At 32.9% G+C, this 22,917-nt stretch overlaps 1 protein-coding gene across 1 annotated transcript in view; it reads right to left on the bottom strand.

The window, feature by feature from the left end:
• Positions 1-22,917, bottom strand: part of LOC123717530 (neural/ectodermal development factor IMP-L2-like) — a 44,395-nt gene that overhangs the window by 2,350 nt on the left and 19,128 nt on the right. The window contains exons 2-4 of the mRNA XM_045673576.1: positions 2,098-2,229; positions 808-971; positions 67-229 (exon numbers count right to left, since the gene is read on the bottom strand). Coding sequence (XP_045529532.1) covers positions 67-229; positions 808-971; positions 2,098-2,209 — 439 coding nt within the window. The 5' untranslated portion in view covers positions 2,210-2,229. The remainder of the gene's footprint in view (positions 1-66; positions 230-807; positions 972-2,097; positions 2,230-22,917) is intronic.

Genomic DNA, 22,917 nt, shown 5'->3' with positions numbered 1-22,917 from the left:
AACATGCCTAATATTTTAAACATTGAACTTCAATTTATGACTAATATATTTGAAAATTCTTCTTACCAGAACTGTAGACAACTGTAGAGGCCCTAGCAGTCTTGGATCCAGAGAGTATAAGACAAGAATACTCTGACGGTGCGTCGTTGCGAGTGACAAGTAGAGTTGATCTCACACGACCAAGGGATGACGGATTGGTGTCTATCATCTCATTTGATTCTTTGTCGTACTGAAAGGATTCAATATATAAACAAATAATTATATACTGCAGTGTTAGTCTAGTGGTAATGTGTGATTTTTAACCTTTTCGAACACTTTACTTATGTTTTTTTCACACAGCACAACTTGACCCAACATCAAAATAAACAAGTTCTCAAAAATCGGGACTCAATATAAGTGATGAATGAAAGGGACAAAAAACAACAATATTATTTATTTATTTCATAAACCTACTGCTAACATACATTATATATAACAAAAAACAAATATACTTAAGATATAGCAAAAGATGGAATGCTTAATATGTATAAAAAAGTTCAAACATTTACGAATTTTTTTTTAAATTAAATACACTTAACTAAGTTATACCTAATTCTGCTGTCTTTTGTGATGAATGTGAGAATATGTACGTGAGGGTGTGTGTGGAGTGTGTTCATGATGCAGGTCATTTAGCGCTATTGATATTCTTAATACTCCGTTAAGCATATACCGCGATAATTTAAGCTATTAAAAATATTCCTCAGAATTAAAGATTTTTTCCTAGATTTTCTTACCAATAACAATGTAATAATATTAAAACTAAGTCACCTCATACACGGGAGCATCGTTCTTAAACCAATGTACAGATGGTGCTGGGGCAGCGATCGCTTCGCAAGTCAGCTCCAGAGTTGCGCCTGCGACGTGCGCGCTGCGAGACGCCGGCCGCTTAGTGATCGTAATGAAACGTTTGGTTTGATGAGCTGATGGCCTTGCTGCAATAAGTTTGGTTATAGTTTAATTACAACATTAAAATGTTTACCCAAAGACTTTTCTATAAAAAGAATATAAATTTGTTTCTTTGTTTCGTTCGAGCGAATGTTAGATAAAGGTTAATTGGTGCAGAGCCGGTTATCGAACCTACGACCTCAGGGATGAGAGTGGTTCGTCGTTTATATACCTATAATCATCTATAATTTACACGAAATTGAAGAACACAATATTAACGCTACGCATTTAAGACAACTTTTCTAATGAGGTCTGAGTCATGCATTCCCATCACGGCTGTGCACCAATGGACTTTCGCGCAATTTATAATCTCTCGTACGGTGAAGGAAATCATTGTGAGGAAACCGTACCTGATCAAAACAACGATGATGTTACAGAGACCTAGAAAAAACTAATCTCAGCAAATCTTAGGCCAAGAACAAAGGCCTAAGAGTTCTAAGCGCGTGATTTGTTTAAATTGACAAAAGTTTACAATTAGATATTAATCAATCTCCCTAATATAATCTATCTAAATTATATTTCTTCAAAGTTTTTTAATTCTTAAAATGAAGAATAGTTTTCCTCGCCTACCCTTAAAACTCAAAATTTCCAAAACTACAGATACCGGCAAACTTCCCATGTTTTAAAAGTGACATTAATATAAATTACCCAGTAGCTACTTACTAATTAAGTTACTATTTACTATATTTAGATATTGACCACAGATTACATTCGTTTCTATGATGATTTCATAGACAACTTGATATTTCTTCCTGGCATATGTATATGGCGGTTTTGTATTGGTTTACTCACGATCTTGTCCTTCCTCGTTATATTATTAAAGCTATTGATAATATTAAAATTAAGCTATTAAGAAAAAATCCCTATACGTAAGACCCAGACCTTAAATGTTGTAGCGCCAATGTTTTTTTAAATTGCTTAATTAGAGAGAGATTCCTTTCTACCATTCTCCATTACCTTCCAATGTTTGACGGAGTCATTATTATGAGCGGTTGTAAATCTATAGACAGTCCACAGACTACGGTTCTTATAATCTTCATAAGGCACAAAAAGGTTTCTATATATAACGATGAAATGGTGTAAATACCGAAGCTAATGAGAATAAATACTTACTATTAGTTTCAATATCGTTATTAATGTCGAGTAACTTCATGTGTCTGTTGACGTTAGCTGCGCGGGAATTGCTCAATAGCGCCGCAGCGGCGAATAGCAGAACTGCATACATTTTGAGATTCTATAACTTATCTGAAATAAAAACATATTTCAATTAAATAAAAAAATAAAATAAAACAATTAAATTACATATTTCTTTTTATTTTTGAACTGAAAATTGTATTTCTTATGCGAGGTATAATTAAAAAAAAATCTTTGTGTTTTGACATAATTTTGTCGATTTGAATTTATAACGTATCTATTTTGAACACAATATTTTCTTTTAGCTGCTTTAGCATTGTTTACACATATTTTGTTTATGTACTAAATTCCAAAGAATAAATCTAATCAAACGTAATCCACATGTAAAAGTGTTCATTATCAGTTTAAATCCGTGAAAATACGCGCGTGAAATATGTTAGTTACTACGCAGTTAAATTAAGTTTTACGTTTCCGTATCGAAACCGGTTCAATTTTTTGCGGCAAAATATTTGAAATACCAGCCCAGTGACGTCATAGGGTCCTTCTCGGAACATAAAAGGGTGTGTGTACATTGGGCGAAAGTAATTGGTGTGGTCAAGAGCTAAGTTGGAGAGAGAAAATATGGAGCTTCCTCTTATCTGTGCTAAGTCTTTTTATAGAACTGAAACCATGGAGATCCATAATCGATTAAATTATTACCAATTCTTTGTTAAATTACAATGCTTTAGTTATTAAATTTAAGTCAATAAAATACCGGTGGCGCCATTTATAGTTATTATAGCGCCATTTATATAAGTAATAAATTATTGTTGATTTATTATGATAGACGAGTAGTTAATAAGTTTTCTAGTTAACCGATTTAAAAAAAAACAGGAGCTTATCGATTCGACGCATGAGCATGTTTATTTCAGATTAAAGTTATATAACAAAACTCCGTAGAGCCAACGACGCAATAATCTTGAGTAAGCTTATGTACCTGTCTCACTTATTTTGGCATTTACGTATAAACGCAAGGTCCTTTGAGACTTTTTAAATAATTAACTGCGCCAATTAAACCTAGAATATAGCAAAACCAACCTCAAAAATAGTTTGTCAATCAATAATAAGACACGTATAATAATTATAGCGTAGGCAGGCTTTTAGGAACTTAAAAAACTAAAACAATATTATATGGGATTTTAGCCCTTTCGCTTTTGTCCGTTTCGATAATTGAACTTTTGGCCTTTTCGTTATTGACATTTGGCCTTTTGGCCTATTAGCCTTAGAGAGTAACGGGCGGTCTTAGGGCTGTACTAAACTTTGTGTTAAGGCCCAAAATGGCCTCGGGGTCTAAGACCGCGGCTTCTGTTGTTTGGCCTACAGTTAGAACTGATTAAGGACTTAGTGGTCACTGAAACCTTTTAACAATTATGTTACTATAACCAGCAGGTCTTCTTGAAACGAGGAACTGCTATACTAGTGTCTGCTGAATTTACACGCGCCAAAAGCGATGATGTAATTACATCCGTCAGTTTATCAAAGCGTCCTCTAGCGGAAGATTATGGAAGCAGAATTGATAAAACCTTTGTGCGGATACTTTTTTATTGTCTTTGGTACTAGCGAACAATCAAGTGTCTGCAGATGTAATATATTCTAGATAAATTACGGTAACTTAGAATTATGTTTATCTGGATATAACTACATTTTTAGAGAGAATATAAGTTTAGTAAGGTTAAGTTACGCTAGAGCTTTTTATAGTACGTTATATTAAACGTTGCTGTGTAAATCTTTACAGAACATACCGTTTACTAAACAGATTTTGACGCTTTTAAGTATGATTTTTTTTTCCATCCGTATGATTTTCGTTCCATTACTGAGCGCATAGCGCACGACCGCTATGTGGAACCCGCTGCCTGGTATTTCCAAACTAAAGGATCGAGAAAATAGAATCCGTCTTCTAAATAATTCTTTTATATAAATTTCAAAAGTAGTTTTTTTAATAATATTAGCTCGCCAAAGGCAGATCAAAGATATTTTCCTTAAACAAGATAACCGTATCGTAGTCGTCAAAATTTTTATCGACTTTCACTATTTACTATTTGCTTACGTGACTTACACCTCGTCCGATTGGGTCCTGAACTTTTATTTAAAAAAAATATTACTGAACCTCCTAAAATAATATAAAAATAATCATTTAATTTGTTATTTATAAATTATGAGTGATAGATACAAAATGCCTTTCAGCTTACCAAATGTCATGAAAAACGTTTAAGTCATGTAGAAAATATAGGCTTCAATAGTCAACAGAATTTCGATTCATTTTCATAGCATAATTTAACATATACAATTTAGGACTTTAAAAACTTTGTTTTTAAATCTTTTAATTACGAAATAAAAATATGTATGTACTTACGAATTACACGTCAAAAATTTGCCCGCGAAAACTTTAAAGTCACAATAAATAACTAAGAAAGAACCTACACTAAATATCACAGATAATCTCCGAAATCACAAATATAAACAATGTGTCAAATTTAAAAACCGAACACTTTTCTTAAGGCGCACACATGGGATCAGCGCTCGGGACTAAATGGGTGGCAAATGCTATGCCTCATTTATATAGCATGGCATCTTGAATACAAAATTAAAAACTGGATAAGAACGTCTCGGGAATGATTCACAGGTTCCGTATTAATTGCTGTTTTTCGAGCTGTATATGCTATTGTTAATTTTAACGTTTTATGGTTTTTTATTAGTTTCTCTGGCAGTAAAAATAAAAATATTTTAGTTATATGAGGTATTTTATTATGCGTATTTTATTTAAAACAAAAAACATAGACAATAAAACAAAGATTAAAACACAGATGAGTGATGTAAGTATATTATGTATACATAGACATAGACAGACTCTTAGACGAAATTATAGGTGATATAGCTATAAATTTAAGAAGTATTTTTTTAATTTGTGAAATAATTAATTGATGTTTGATCAACGGATCTCTGAAACGCATAAAGCAGATCGCGCGAAAACTTAAGTGACAGCGATACATACGCTGATATTATTCAATGACAGAATATAAATATTATAAATTTAACCATAAACCTTGATTTAGAAAATTGTTTATTCCTTAAAAAACACATGGTTAAAACTTGTTTGAGTAGAAGTATTTATTGATACTTAAAAAAATATTATTATATTTAACTCACGGAATGCTTGAAATTCTATATATTCTTAGTCAGAACCATCTACTTTTATCGGTAGCCACTAAACCAGTGAGGAGCTTTTAATCTTACGCTTAAATACCTATCAAATGTCAAATGTGACATGTCAATTAACGCGTCAAACGCTTTATTTTTAATATGCTTCATACGAAGAATTTAACTATTGAATGATTTTATTATAAACTAATTTTATATTATTACAACAATGTATATTAAAAATAAACCACGTCCCATCAAATTTATCAACAAACAAATCGTTTTTTTTTACAGTTACATTTGACATTTATGCAGTAATGTCAGGGTAAGATAATCACGTTCCAGAATTATACGCAATTTTTACAGGTTACAGATATAGGTAACTAGTAACATCTTGTAGCTTTTAGTTATGTATGTTATTACTAGATGGCAGTGTATGGCTTTTAAAAGCCAGTTTTTGTTAACACAAAATATAACAAAACAATGAATCGTGTGGTACATACGCGTATATAATAAACAGCCCTAATTATTTTTATTCGTTGTACACCGCCCCACCTGATATGCCTATTGCCTACTAGTGGCCATTTTCAAATGCCTCCTCAAAAACTGCACTTTCCCGGCGTAGTGGAGGCCATTGTAATACTAACTCGGCTTGTGGATTAGTATGAGCAAGCCACCACCAGTTACCGCCCTATCAGCTTTCACAATACGCTGACGAGAACGTAGTCAAAAAGCGCCTCCCAGATTTCAACCTACAAAAATGGCTCATGAGCAGTCTGGCTTCAGGCGGGCCACTCGTGCGTTCAAGTGTTAGGATACGAAGCCCAACCTTTCCGGGATGAATAGATAGCTTCCTGAAACCGAGAGGCGAGGTGTTTGACAAGGCTCTGGCTCAACGGCTTGGTTTGCCACCTTCAAGTACCAATAATACTTAATACTTGTGCGCATCATACACGACTTCTTGTCTGATCGCTCGATGCGCTTTAGTGTAAACGTTTTCATCTCCTCGACTCATTTGGGCCGTAGGGCTCATCTATGACAGTAATTCCCTCTTGACACCAACCTACATTACAAATGCCAATTTAATCGCACATTGAAAGTATTATATTAATTTAACATTGCCATCGGAAGAGTAAATAAATAAGATTTCAATTAATAATAACTTTTATGAGGTATAGACAAACTTTCTAGGATTTTAAATTATTTTATTTGTATTTTCCCGAAGCAAGCAGAGACCACAGATCTCCACTTACTCCAGGTCCAGGTGTGTACAACAAGGCCTATCAAACCCGGCTTTCATCATTATCGGTTGCCTTGTATATCCTAGTCTCTAGCACGTCCAGGATTTGGTCCAGCTTTAAAACAAGACCTTCCCAAACCTATGCCATCATCCACGATATCCTTTCCTACAGTTATCACTGCATACGTATTTTAACCCACATTGTTCACGTATCATGATAATTCTAAAATCCCAAGTTAAGAGTTGATTTTGTAATTTTTTCTAGAGGATTCCTTTCCATGACCGTTATTTTAAAATCAGACGAATTGAGACATCTAAAAAAGACATTTGTTAGTATAATCCTGAGTCAGATGTTTTTCTCGATAAAAGGTCAATATTGTACCTACGTATGGAATTCTTCTCGAATGGTAATCTCTCAGTTTCAATAATAAACTTAATAAATGCCAGAATTCTGTTTTAACGACGTTGCTTTTCTTTGCGTCAATCTATTTATTAAATGTCGGGCTGGTACGAGTTGGGTAGGCCAAATCTAAGACGTACTAAAGAAGGGACAATTTAAAGTTCACCATGAACGCTCGTCCGTTATGGGTCCGTTAAGTATGAAAGTAGATGAAGCGAGAGTTAGGTCCGTGGAGTGGAGATCTATGATCTCTCGTCTGGTTTCTCATAAAGGTTATTATTAAATGAAACAAAATTTATGCTTGTAATGAAAGAGAGAAAAAACTATCACCTCTCATCCAACTAAAACTTCGTTAGGGATATCTGTAACTCAATTTCATTAATTGATTGATATACTGACTGACGAAAGACGGGAAGGTTCGAGAACCTACAATATTTTTTACTTCAGTATAATCAGCCAGTATTAGCATAATAGCTTAAGTGAATTCAAGTGATACGTTGAAATTCAAAAGAGAACCTTGACCAAGGATTGTGCAATAATGCGTATAATCTGTGAACGTGTTTACCAATGAGACATGCATAACACTTCCTTTTGACGGATGGGAAATTTCCGTTCACCTTGCAGATTTTAGATAATTTTTAATGTCCCAATTTATTTTTAAGAAATACTCAAAAAGAAGATATTTCATTTATTTTTAACATTTAATTTCTTTTTATTTCAATCTTTAAACGTTGACTATCCTTGTTCATAACAGTCCAATGGCATTCTTCTAACATACCTTTCATCTCTTTTGTTATGACAAGAGATACCTTAGTTATAACATTGCAATTAGATTTATTTTTAAGCAATATAAATTTGTTAGGTAAAATTTAAAGCCTAAACTACATTTCTTAGTTAATTAAATATTATATTTATTAATCATACTTGTAAAAGTTCCATAGTTATGTTACCTTGAAAATAGTCGGAAATTCGGCCTTGAAAATTTTCATTAATATTTTAAAAATTGCAAAGTGGTCCAATTGCTTTGCAAAGGTTATGTGTATATATAGTAATATTCTCTATTTTCTAAAAAATAGCCTATAAAAGAGTGGTTTTATAAGAAAACTCAGACCAATTACATAATATGGAAAATAGTACGTTATTATAGAATTTCAATTAGGTATTTTGTATTGAAACGGTTATGTAATTCATATTTGAATACGGACAAGGTTACCTTATATTCCTTTTCGTTTATACAAAATAAAATATTTCCGTGTATCCAACGCATCAGTAGAATCTTTAGAAAAATATCAGATCGGGAATAATATCATACATTCCGAAATAATTCTATAAACTTAAAAAAAACAAAATATGTTCATTATGAAGTATAAGATACCTATTCCAAGCCATCAAATTTGTAAAGCAGACATCCCTAAATCATCGGAAAAGAAGCCAGAGGGTGTAGGAGAGAAAAAGCCGGCGTAAAAATCTCTCGGTACTCTTTTAAAATAGCAAATCATCATCCAAAACTATAATAAACTATTCCAATGAACAGTTCAATCCACAGCAATTTCAGCAGCTTCTCAATAAATCACATTAAATACCATGTAATTGAGAGTTCTAAAAAAACCATAAAAATGTTGACCAAGTAGGACTTATGAGTAGAGTTTTGGAGTTTGTATCAAAAGCATGGTACAGTTCATCTTCGTACATATCCTCAATAAATTATAATTATTATAGTAAATGTAATAATTCAACGCCTACTATCACTAAGGTAAAATTTAACCTCTACGATATCATAATTATGCGAGTTCTCACCTTTTTCTACATTAACTCTTTGGCTATTGTAAATATCTTTAATAAACATATTAATTTCTCAATCAAATTCGCTAATGGTTATCAAATAATTAAGAAAATTCAATTGATTGATAAATATAACACGGGCAGGAAGCTCATCTGATGTTTAGTAATACCGCCGCCCATAGACACTGATATTGCCAGAAGGTGGCCGTAGAATTGGTACACTCTATTATTGAAGAACCTCTTTGAATTTGTTTGGAAATATATCTCTATATATCAGCTTGTTCCATTGGAAATAAAAATTCAGTGGCGCTACAACCTTCTTAGGTCTGTATCTGTTTCATGATAATTTTTCAGTCTGTTCACCTAGTGGTATATTCTTTCACCATTAGAAAGCTGCATCTTCATCAACTGACAAAGGCTATATTACAAAATGCAATTATGTAACCCAATGTGTGAAAAAAATATTTCCAGACAATCCCGTATCGCGTGCGCTTTATAATCTGTAAATTTATAATCATTACGCTAAAAAATCCTGGGCTGATAAAAAATTATTTCCTATTTGAAATCAAGAGTTTCAATACCTGAGCAGTATTTTTAAATGTACTAATGTCGGATATTCCACGTAAATGATGTTACAAATTTAAAAATGTATTTGATATATATGCGTTGTAAAGTAAAATCTGTATATTGATTAGATTATGAATATAAGTGTGTGTCCAATAATCTGAAAGGAAGTAATTAAAAACTACGTAACATAATTAAAACTTACGCCCTATCTAAGAGCCTTACGCTTACCGCAATTGCCAACAAATGAATCGTCAAGTTATGTTAATTGTATAAATTTCCGTTTAAAGATACTCAATTATAAGGAATCGTGTGGTATAAAGGCGAACCGTATTTACGTACGCAAATTACTAACAAAGTCTTTCAACAGCGCGTGCGAATTTTTCCGCTTATCCAAACAAATTTATTTGGAAACTATTTATTTTCATTGCGGAGGTATGGCTAAGACGCGATGAAAACCGCGCGTTAATATATCAAGTTGTTTAATATATTTAGGATTTTGATCTCTTGGAAATAGATTTCTGTTGTACCTGTCTTTGAAAATCTTAAACAATATATCAACAATTGCGTAGTACTGCAGTCAAATAATAGATTAAAACGTCGTAGAACGCGATTGTATTAATTTTTTTTACTTTATCAAATTAATTAAATGCGTTGTAATTAATAAAAACTTTTTTAAATTAAATTTTCAATACCATTATCCAATTAATTTATGTTTAGGAAACAAACGAAAACTACTAATTAGAAATTTGAATTAAATACAAAACATTTGAATTATAAAGAAAATGTATGTATGTCTTTCGTTCGTTCTTGTGTTTTTTGTTATTTTATAAAAATGGACCAGGAGCGTGCGTGCCCGTTGCCTTTGTGTTGTTACACTGTCAAAACTGTATTACTATCTAAAAAATCTAACATCTCCTGCCTGTTCTACTTTTTTTACTATTTTAATATACAATTAATTAATAAGCGTAATATATTATTGTATTAGTAGATATATTTTCTCATGTTAGTGAATGGTAAATGACTGGTTACATATCTTAAACCGCCAGAAAGCTCTCAACGTACATGGCCGAGATCTTATTAAAACAAGGTTATTAAAGGGCTTTATTATTGTATCTAATTAATTGCCCGTAATGTAAAGGAATCACGAGAATCTACTCAATTATTTCGTAGCTATTTCTCTAGTATTATTAATAATTCTACATATAAAACTTGTTATAACTAGTATCGGTCAGCAAGTGTATAATTGTCGGCACAATTTAAAGCAATTTAGTTGTGTGCAAGCGCATCGGCACGTAGGCACTACATTTATAAGAGAAAAGTGAGGCACCAGGATATTACGACTTAGTTATATGTTAATAAAGATGGCCTTGTGGATTCATCGTTCGACTCTCATAACTGAGGTCGTAGGTTCGATCTCCGGCTGTGGACCACCAAGGGACTTGCTTACTATATGCACACTTAAAATTCGTTCGAACGGTGGAAGAAAAAATCTTGAGGAACCCGGAATTGTTTTAGACCAGTAATCCAAACATGGGGTCCACGCCCCACAGGGGGGCAATTAATCAAATTTAAGTTAAGGTGGGCTTTTCGAAAATGTATTATTTTTTAAATAATTATTTGTTTCATTATATGTTTCCAAGAAATTTCTTCATAAACCTATAATCTAAGTTTCTTAAACTAATTTCTTAGCAATTCAATTTTAGATATTAAAAGTTATGTATGTTTCATTTCCATAAGAATTTTAAGGAGTGACACAAAATAGGTTGGGAAATACTGCTTTAGACCCAAGTAGTCGACGGCGTGTGTCAGGGACAAGTGGCTGATCACCTACTTGCCCATTGGATTAACAAATATTCATGAAATAGATTTTTATAAACGTTGAATACTTATTACCCAGAATTATAAACGTTGTAGCTCCACTGATATATTAGATATATTATATATATTAGTATACAATAATACATCACCATAGTAATGGTAACCAAAGCTTTTCCATTGTAATTCTTCGACACAATAGCTTAGGTAAGAAAATCAAGGGATTTATTCTTACAAAAATTGGATTGACACTTGAAGTAAAACAAATAACCGATTCATTTGTACAAAGTTGGCCAGTGTCATTACGCACTTGGGGATTTAACATTATTGTTATGAGACACTTAACCACTTTAATATACGAGGGAGAGTTTTCTGAAGAGTTGTTGGGGTCGATCCTTCCTCGTTTTACCACCATACGAGCCGTCTTAATTCAAAATTTTATTTGCACCTTAATAGCTGGAAGTCTTCCATGGTGAGACACTCTCTTTTGCATGTGAACGACCTCCAATTCTTTAAAGAAAGAGTAAGCTCCTTCCTCAACGCAGCCAGTAAAATAGGTGCCCATGGCCAGCCTATACTATAAAAATAACAGATCTCTCCATTAATAATGAATTTTCATACAACTGCGGTGTAGTATAATAATTCCGTGTTCGTTGTCATGGTTACCATTTATATCTTTAATCTATGGAAAGCATCCAATACGGTTATAAACGCATACACATATATGTTCGTTTTAATTCCTTTTTTATCTCTTATCTTGAATGTAAACATTACCTAAGTATATTATTTAAATTTACATACTGAACGAATCTGGATACGAAGGTGTTTTTATTACTTGTAAATCTCTGTTTTATCTGGAAATTTAGGACTGTATCAATAATATCAGAGAAAATTGTGAATGCCTCTGGTGCAAATTGTTACTTATTTGTTATTAGGAAATATTGAGACAGAAGTATTGAGATGATTAATCAATGTTTACGTTTTCATGTATTATGTATATTTGGATAGGTTAAAGCAGTTTCCCAATGAAATCGGCTGGATATAATACAACGAGACTCGAGACGGAATGTAATATAAAATTTCTGTGTAGCGAGTATCAAGCGCAAGAATCTCACTAAATTAAAATAATAAATTAATATAGATTAAGTCTTGAATTTCAGTCTTGAAGTTCATTATACGTTTAACGTTTCATTCAAATACTGTGTTTCATTAACAATTTCCAAGTTGTTTCTTCCTAAAACCTACCATTTAAGTTTCTTAAGTTAACAATTATTTTTTATTACTAAAATTTATGTTACATGGACATAAGAATTTTAAAAAGGCTAAGGTCAGGTAAGGTCATGGCAAAAAGAAGGTAAAACTGTTGTTATCGAACTATGAAAGAAGAAATGTTTGTTCCAATCAGTATTATGTGATTCTCATTGTACCACAACTAATACGACATAGATTAGTTAATTTTTATGTTTGTCAGGTCAAAAATACTTTAGGCAGTAGACGTTTAATTGGAGTTCTAGGAACTTGTAGAACCGTAAGATTAAAAACTGTGTACATGAACAAAAGCTCTCAGATAACATTTTTGTTACCTCAGTACAAAAAGTGACTCTGAAACAATTCTTGTCCTAGATAAAAGCACGCGGTTCCATTGTTCCATAGTAACAGATTTTTTTATTTATTACGCTAATATTGAATAGATACTACGTTTGATGATAATTTAAAGTAAAATATTGCATACTAATACAATCAGTAGAGATTTGTATCTTTTTATAGTACTTAGTAATAATTACAAAAACTACTAAGTCACGGGACCACGTGGCCGATCCCCTGCTCGCCACTGACATAAGGCCCTCACAGGCTTTAGTAACACAGACGCTAAGGTTTGCCAAAGACAGGGGGTATGAAGGAAGCTATGCAACAGATCTTCAATAATGCTACTTTCAGCAGTGCGATGATATACTATCCTTAACAGGCTAAATTTAGTTTACAAATATTAATAAGCTTGCCAACCCAACAGCTTCTAAATAATAAATGTCATTTGCAAAGCCTTTAGGTAAAGATCACTAAATCAATGGTGCAATAACCTTTGTAGGTCTGGGCCTCAGATTTCTGTGAATGATAATTCGTCAATCTAATAGGCAAGTAGGTGTCCGGACACACACCTTCGACTAAGGCAAGCCGGTTTCGTCACGATGTTTTCCTTCACCGTTCGAGCGAATGTTAAATGCGCACATAGAAAGAAAGTCCATTGGTGCACAGCCGGGGATCGAACCTACAACCTCAGGGACGAGTCTCACGCTGAAGCCACTAGGCCAACACTGCTCAAGGATGGTTAAAAAATTATATTTTTAGTATGCAGGAACATGTTACAGAATATTTCTTATATTATTTAATACTTCGAACATCTAACCTTATTTCTATGAAAAAAGTGTAAGCCGTTGCATAATGGAAACAATCTACCTGTCCAGGTTACGTGACCCACTGCACGGACAGACGAAAAGACGATTCACATACAATCACGGAAACTGTTTCTTTATTTCTATACAATAAAGTCGAAAGTTATTCGTTTAAATTTATTTGGCTAAAAACCTCAAAAATTTGTTCAAAAGAAGCAAATTTGATCTTTGCTGCTTTAAGCTTAAGTATCATTTCTCGTTGCTTGTCGATTTTTTCATATATATTATGTATTTGAAATTAAACTTTATTATTAACATTCTTGAGTTCAGTTCAAATTGCTCATTACAACTTGCATAGGATTTTCCCTGTTGCACTTAGCTGTGTGATAACCATCTGTTTTCTTAGGAATTAGGTCGATTTATTCGTTCGTTTATTTTAAAGTTACATAATACGTGTCGTTGCAAGTATTTATTGAAGCATCAGGTATATTCCACGTCGGGTTTTTAATTTTTGAATATACGTGCAGCTTTTTGTATCTATAAAAGGCATATTAGCGATTCAACAAGAAATGAATTTGCGTAGGTTTGAAAGCGCATGGCTCTCCATACGTACGGATATTTTCTGTAAATTTTTAAAATGGCCTAGTTGTTATGTTTATAAAAAAAGCAGTGTAGTTAAAATTGTTATAGCTATGGGCTCACTTCTCAAATAGCATTATATGAATGACAAGGGGGTGTGGCTATGTGCGCTACGTGCTGACGCTAGTTCACAAATTATTGCGTCACCAAGGCGTTAGGGTGACTGCGCTTTTGATATTTAATTGAAGTCTCAATAATATTTTCCATATATAGGCATCAAACAACTAAGAAGTCGTATCAGTTTTTATTTTTTTTACTATGAAGGATTATACTTTAAAAAATCTATTTAAGATTATTATATTTTTTAACTGATGAAGTTTCGACTTAAAGAGGCGCGCGCGATTTCTAAGTATTTTTAGAATTATAGAGTCGAATTTGAATAACAATTCAACTTAAGTTTTTAAGTATATATTTTTTATGAATGTATTCATTCATTGCATGTGTACAGGACAAAACAATATATTAGAATCCCCGAACCCGACCTGTCATTTTGGATTTTATTGCTATTATTTCGGGGAACTCCAAGTAAGACGTCATTATACTAATTACGACTTACAGAGTCCTTTTTGAAATTCGAGTAATAGAGAATAAATATGTATTACCAATACTTCGTAGGGACAACAACATTTGTTCGAGTTACAAAATCTAAATAATTCGAGATTATTTAGGAGTTCAGCGGAAGGGAATGGCAATTTGTTCGACTTACTGAGCATTTCGACCTAACGAGGTTCGAGTTATCGAGATTGCACTTATATATGTATATAAATACTTATGTTGAGGTTATGAATTCCATGTGTTTATTTACTTAATTTTTAAATTAATTGTAAGAAAGGTTTTTTATAATATTGACGTTCGTGCGTGTACATAGGTATTAATATGGTTAACCAAAAATTTGATTTGATTATCGCATAGAATTTTCGAGCTTATCAAACGAAATTTTTCCTATCCGATAAATTATTTTCATTATTATTTATTCTTAGACTCAATAGGCTCCGCTCAAAAAGGTTCTTTTATATTGGTTAAATATATAAAATAAGAAATTCCAAGCGAGTAAGGTATTTAATAACCGATTTTCTTACACATCAAACCCACAATCGAGGAGAAGGAGGCTTCTAAAGGACACATTTAGATATAAAAATGAAATTTCTACTAAAAATTACAGTATGTGTCGGTAAATTCGTACACTTTTACTTGATACCTACTTTTAAAGAAAACCCTTTTTTAACGGATTGAAGCTATGTATAATAATAAGAACTTATAATTATGTTACATAATTTTAAAATTTTCCGACGTTTCGTGTGCGTGATCACGGTGACTGAAGACAAAAGGTGTTGAATGTCAAAAAAAGTATCACAGCTGTAGAGAATGTTATATTATCTGTATTTATTTCCCCGGAGTTGATATCGACTAAAAGATGATGACTATTTTCGCGGATTGTTTGTTTTAAGATTTTAATTTGGATATTATTGGATCCCAGGTGTCTGATAATTTTAGGCCGTCTTCTCTATTGAAATTGGGATGTTTTTATTATTTCAATGGCTTCGCGTACCAATCTTGGGAAGAATCTTTTTTCTTTCGCAAGTACTTTCGGTTGATCAAAGCGTATCCGTTAAAAAAGTATTTTCTTACTACCTACCTACATGTTTATTAAAACTGGAATATGTGGGTCTCGTAAAGTTAAGAGTTTATGGACCATATACACCTGCAACACCGGGTTGGCAAATTCGTTGCCGCCGTTTAAGGTGGTGAAGTGGTACGCTCTAAAGGTATATGACAACTCCCTTAAATCAGGTCCTAGTTGGATTTTAAGTGGAAAATTGTACAACGATTTAGAAGGTATGAAATATTTAAAACCTGCAGATGTGAGCCTGAGCCTGTGAGTGAATATATCGAGAATTTCACGTCAATTAATATTTTTACCATTTTTTCAGTGGACCGACCACGCCTACGTCTAGTATTCAGTCAGTCTATTAGTGGTCAGCTCTGGTTTAATAACCGCCTCATTAGTTGAGTGCTTCGCGTGTTCGTTCGGCTTAGACTGATCTTGCTTAAGGTTTGAATCCGTTATAATATTTAGGCCCGCGTAGGTCAGTTTTGATACAGATAACCGCCGTAAGCGTCCATTCGGAGATCTTCATACATATATTATAAACAATGAACATATGAAGAAGCAACGCCATAACGAATCGTATCTTAAGCAGTTTACAAGTATCATCAAAGATAAGTGCTGATTTTTAAAAGATAGGACAGAAGATATAGGGTGACGCTATACATCAGCTAATACACACAAAAATCTTTATCGCTTGAGTTGATCCTACTGTTAATACTTGCAACACTAACTAAAAATTACAACTACCGAACTAAAAATGTCAATTAAATATTTAATATTTGGATATATGAAATATTTAATTGACATTTTTAGTTCACAGACTACGTCGTGAGTGAGGGCTTTTAATGATCTCTAATCTTATATAAATATTTCTTTACGTCCTCGTTAGTGAGCTTTCACAAATAAATAATAATTGGAACGGTAAAGGAAATGGCTATTATTAGTAAAAAACTAAATACAACGGAAATCATTTGACTAATTTAGCACTGTGATAATGTTCTTCTGTACATAGGTTTATAGAGAATTTATCTATAAATGGTATTATAATTAAAAACGTATTATCAATTCGTACAATCAAATTTTTCGAGAATAAAAGACAATAAGTTCTTAAACGTGTCAATTGACATCTATCAAATATTAAATACATGTGTCAAAATATACTTAATTCAGTTAATAGGTTACCTCGAGAAATTGAGCGTGTTTTTTACTACAACAATTTTAAGTTACTATTTATTTATTTCGATCTACAATTGAAAATTAAATTAATTAAATGACAATGGGTTGATCTTAAAATAATAATAAGAACTTTCCTCTCAAATAAGAATGCTTTCTCAAGGAGGTGCAAAATTGTCGACAAGTGGTAACGCAATTTTTTTATTAGCATTTCCAATATGATAAAAAGTTACCCTTTTAATTTAATTAATTTGATTGCTTTGATTGCTTGTCTATATTTCAAGTTGTTTCAAGATAAAACAATAATTATTATTATTAGATAGACTATTTGCCGTATCGTGTTCCTTTAATCTTATCTTTGTAGTAGAAGTCGTCTATCTTTCTATATGAAGAAACGAGAATTTTCTAAACAATAAAATGAAATTTTGTGTTATTATTATGTAGGTAAACACACTAGCAGCTGATACGTGAATGTCTGCTCATTTGGTCTAGTTTTTCAGAGACTTCTAAGTTAGTGTATTCATTCCATGATTACATATGGATATGAGGTCAATCATTTCATGAAAGTAAACTATTTCACTATTCAATTACGAGATATTCTGAAACAAAACACGGTAATGATTAAAATGAGAAAGTTGAAAACACGATTGATAATCACTGGCAGTATTTCTGATACGTTTTGAACTTTAAAATTTGTAAGTATTTATAAGTTGACACGCGAACAGATAAGGGTTTCATACACATAACACGTACAACCGTGTAGGCGTGTATCGATAACACGCAAGTGTGGACTAAGCTTCACCTGTGATTATCAATTTCCTTAAGAGCCTACATTTATTTTAATGTTGTTTTGCCATCTGATATTTCGTAAGTACAAGAGATGACCCGCCTTCTTCAGCGCGTTACTAAACGATCCTGAACTTTGGACATATAGCACTTAGAGGTTCCGATAACTTAGAGAAGCTTGTGGTAATAGAATAAAAGGCACGAGACCCCGAGGCTAATCCCCTACTTGCTGGACCGAGTTAAGGTATTTACAGGCCTTAGTATTAGGTATCGAGACTTGCCGAAACAGGAGCAAGATATACAACACTAACAAGACACTAATGAAGAACTCGACTAAAGAAGATGTCTTATTTCAAGAGGATGGTTTATATTTATAATAAAAACCGATCACACAAAATTCTAATTTTAAATCCAGAAGTCTATTTAATAATGTTTGTTGCGACAGCTAAAGAGTTGCTGCATCTGGCATAAGGCTTCACGAGGCCGACGGCTAACCTCCAGTAATGGAGAGGGACCAAAACAAGAAATGTTTGTAATATGTCACTAATTTCAACTACTTCTCAAATTGCCTCGCCTTTGCTAAGTCGAATAGAATCTACTAATCGTAAGAATTTGCCTAAGTTTGCCTTTGGTTGAGATAGACATAGAATTCATAGAAAGGACACAATAATAGAATTAAAATATCCAATAATAATAATTTAAAACAATTAAAATAATTCTTCCGGGTTTATTCATATCTTATAATTTATCGTCTAAAGATATCTTCGTGAAAACTCTACACGTATTAGGTACTGATAGACTGAACTATGATAAGATTCATCAAACGTCTGACTATAATTTATTCAAACACATAAAGAAAATGTGACTAAGTAATTATAACAATGATCTGTTCCATAAGAAAATTGAGGCGTAAGTCTAACAGATAGAATATAGATTATGGTAATTACAATGATACAATGACTCAGCAAAAAATACCTAGAATACTCCTAGTAATTCTTTACGCCTAAACGTTGATGTTGTTAGCCTGAAAAAAATGTGTGGTCCTTGTCACTCTCCTATTAAAAATAAATAAAGCGACAGAAGATAACACTATTGAATATTTAAAACAAATCCATTTGTATAAAGAGACATCACGTGGTATATAAAAGGTACAAACATTTTGTCACCTGAGAATTGTTCAAGTCTTCGTGAAAAACGATTTCTGGACATATTTTTCGGTATAACCTTATACATTATTTAGCTAACGAGAATTAATAAGAAATATTTATGTTATTTAAAACTATGGTCATCATTTCCCATTCATACGGTTGCTTCTAAATACGTCACTAGTAAAATAATCCGAAACAAAACAGGTCTTTCTATGGAGCACGTGGTCCCAACATTCTTATGCGATAAGCGTAGGTAAAGATTGCATCATCTTCTAGGAATTTAGATGCATTAAAAAAATCTTAACAAAACCTATAAGAGAAATTTGGCGATACATTGGTATAGATGTATGTATTTTTTAATTAAAAAAACAGTGACGCTGCAACCTTTTGTCTTCGTTTAATATGTTTTTGTTAATAGGCAAGTGGTCAAACCAAGTATTTTTTTTATAAATAATTTTGTATAATTGCGAGAAGTGTGTTTAAAATATTATTATTATTGCTCTCTATCCATTATTATTCCGGCATTCGAACTTCTGACTTACGTGCTTAGCGGTACCACTATTTGGGACATTAGACGAAAACTTATTGAATGCAGTTTTGCAGGTGATGTCCAGACCATATTAATTCTGGAAACTTGGGGCTACACTGTACTGTCACATGCGTAACCTAACTATATATATATATATAGACACCGGTAATTCCATTCACCATAGAAGCTGTGTAGAAGCTGAATTCACTCAAATATATGAATATACACTAATGGTACAATTTTATTCAATATAGTGATCGCGCCACTATATCATGCGATCATTACGCAACTAGAATTGGGTCGAGCGGTATCGAGTTATGGGAACTTTCTATAGTTCTTCTGTGAGGAATCTGTGTAGAAGCACATATATGACATACAGATGCGAGTAGATAATGATATTTTCTCCATATTTATACTTTTATGTATATATGTTTTCGTTATATTTCGTATGTTTCAGACATTGGAGCGGAAAAATTGAATGAATAGTTGACAGTAATCTATGGTTACGATAGTTTTATCACAATTGGACAGAAACACAGGTATTTTAGTTCCAATCAATTGTTTAAAATTTACATATTTTCCCGTTACCAATCGATTTATTTCCAATACGCAAATATACAATATTCTTAATCTACATAGTAATTAAAATTAATAAAAAGAAAATTAAAACAAATTTTAAAAGTTTGTGGCAGTTGGCAGTATTTACATTTAATGTATTTCTGTATTTTTTATTATTCTCGTTGTAACTTAAGATCAGAACCTTCTCGGCCTCCAGAAACTTTTCCCAAACCTCTGTTTGCTTTCTTTCTGCATTCGCTTTCTACTTCTATCCTCGTCTCCTTCTTCCCCTTACTCCTTTTAAGTTATTTTTAAAGTCCATCTTTTTGCGTCGTCATTCTATGTAAATCGTTTATCTATATAGACCAATTTAGTTTTTCGAGTTAAAGTATATCCATATATATCAAAGTACATAATCATTCCGTATTAAGCGTTATATAATAAGAACATATTATATGATGCAAAGTGCAGTAATACTTGAGTCATGTGCGGACAAATTGGAGGTCAGCCTGTAATTTCTCCATTACGAATCTACTTCGGGGCAGTATTTTTATTATCGTGTATTCAAAAATTAGTCTGGAAATTTCCTTGCGCTCCTTGTATGCAATTCCGATTTTTAAACTGATCCGATATTATGACTCTTCTGATAGTTTTTTTTATCGGTAAGACTTTAGAACGTACTTTATCAGACGCTTCGTTAAAATACCAATAGATACCACATACCAAAAACGCTATAAGCGTTATAACGACAAGCCTCGAGACGTTGTGTATAGATCGTGATCGTGAACTTTTTTTAAACAAGATAATGCGTTACGCACGCCTGAAGCGGGACACGGTATCAGCGTAGCCCTGTTGGCATCCCAACAGAATGGAAACGTTATCTTGAACTGTGTTTATTGTTAATTTCGTCTTTATTTCCGAACGAATTCTTCTTAGGGTCCTTCAAAAAAGAGCGTACCAATTCCTAAAAAAACCAGCAACGTACCTACTAGCGAGCCTTCTGGCTGTGACTGACTATATCACTTAAGATCAGGTGAACATCTTGACCCTTGTTATAAATTTAAAAAATGTTATAATTTTAGCCAAATTTAATTAAGTACGTAAATATCTCGATGTATTTTGCGATATTAAACCGATAACAGGTTGAATATATGGCATAACTATCGCAGAGTTTAAAGTTGATACAAACATCGGGAATAGATATTTCTACATAACGTACGTACGATATAGATAGATAGATGTACGAGGGACATACATAATAATAATTGTATAACATCTATAAAGAGCAGTATTTGCCTAGGAGCTTTTTATTTAACATTCGCTCGAGCGGTAAAGTAAAACATCGTGAGGAAACCTTGCACCCAAAAAGTTGACTGAACGCGTCAGGCACTGGAAGCTTATCACCTACATGCCTATTATATTGACAAGATAAACAGATACAGAAATCCGAGGCCAGACTTGTTTATTATATTTACAAAATTCATACACATGGTACACATTAATGGAAAAAGTAAATAAAACATATATATAGTTGGGGTTACACTGAGGTTACTCGAATCATGCCACTAGTTCTGTCTAGATCATGCTAGAAGGAAAGCAAAGTGTAACCAGCCTAATGCCTAAAAAAACACTTGTATATTATAAAAAAAATACAAAAATAGCAACGAAATCTGAGACTCAACCGCAACGATTTACAGTGACCACAATTGTGGGCGTGTTTAATTAATATTGTATCATACGATGCAGTTAGTATGCCAACGTCACATGAGGGCTGCGCAGGATTTCCTGTCGACGTCATCGCGGCCTGTCCTTGTTCAAGGTTAGTCTTTCTTCCATATTAATGTTAACTTATTATTCTACACACGTTTTGAACGTGTTATAAAATAATTTATTTAGTACATGCACGTATTTACAGATATTAATACTATGTATGGGGACTACCAGCTTCTTCTTTTGATGCCTTACTCCTCAAGTAATGGAGAGGAATCAAAAGAATGCCGTGTCAGTCTCTTAAATAATGTCTTTTCCTGTGTTAGAATTTCTTCCGTAGTCGCAATAGCCATGATTCGTTCTGCCAGCCGTTTATTCTGTATTTAACCTATTTATGTAGAAGGATGTGATAGCGGTCGTGGCGCAACACGTGGCCTAGGTATTCAACTTTCAACAAATAACGTTATGGAAGAAGAAGTGAACTCAATCTCTTGAGGTTTGGCCTTCAGATTTCTTGATCTTTGAGTGTTCAAAAGAACTGTTCGGTCGAATACCCGCAGCTATGTTACATTATCGGACGTTAAGGCAAAATACTAAATACCATCCTTATCACCGTGACGTCCGTCGTTCCACAACTGAGCGTTTTCTAAGGCAGTTTTTGCCGCGCACCACCACTATGTGGAATTTTTATTCCTGTTTGAACCCTTTTTTGTATATAGACGCATTACATCTTTGGATATATATTTAGTCTGATTGCTTTTTGTTGTATATGATGTATGTGTAAAGGCTGATTTACACGTATCAAGTTGACTAAAAATTTACTAAATTTTAACTTAATTTTAAGTGACTTAACCCGTGTAAACAGTGAATTTAGTAAGAAGTTGCAAGTTAAAATTTACTTGCAAGTAAACAAGGTAGAATATAATTTTGTCTATTATTCGGTGAAGTTGGTGGGCGTGGCTAATAACTTGACACGTTTGGACAGGCAAAATTTAGTTAAATTTAAGTGAAAAGCATAAGCTGGCGGAGTGATTGCAACGTAGTACCTACTTAATTTATAAATAAAAATCTTCGAAAATGTCGAAGTGGACGGAAGACAAGATAATAAAGTTCATTGAAGAATACATAAAGGAAGATTGTTTATGGAATATTAAAAGATTAAATTACAGAAAATTATTTGTTCTGTGGTCTGGACGACTGGAGCGAATAAATGAGTTTAACTAGTTATTTAGTATTTTTACGTGTAAACGGTTACTTAAAATTAAGTCGCTTGAGA

This window comes from Pieris brassicae, chromosome 12 (genome assembly GCF_905147105.1).
Source record: "Pieris brassicae chromosome 12, ilPieBrab1.1, whole genome shotgun sequence".
NCBI lineage: Eukaryota > Metazoa > Arthropoda > Insecta > Lepidoptera > Pieridae > Pieris > Pieris brassicae.
The sequence above is the reverse complement of the archived record's forward strand: the minus strand, read 5'-3'. Positions and strand labels throughout refer to the sequence as shown.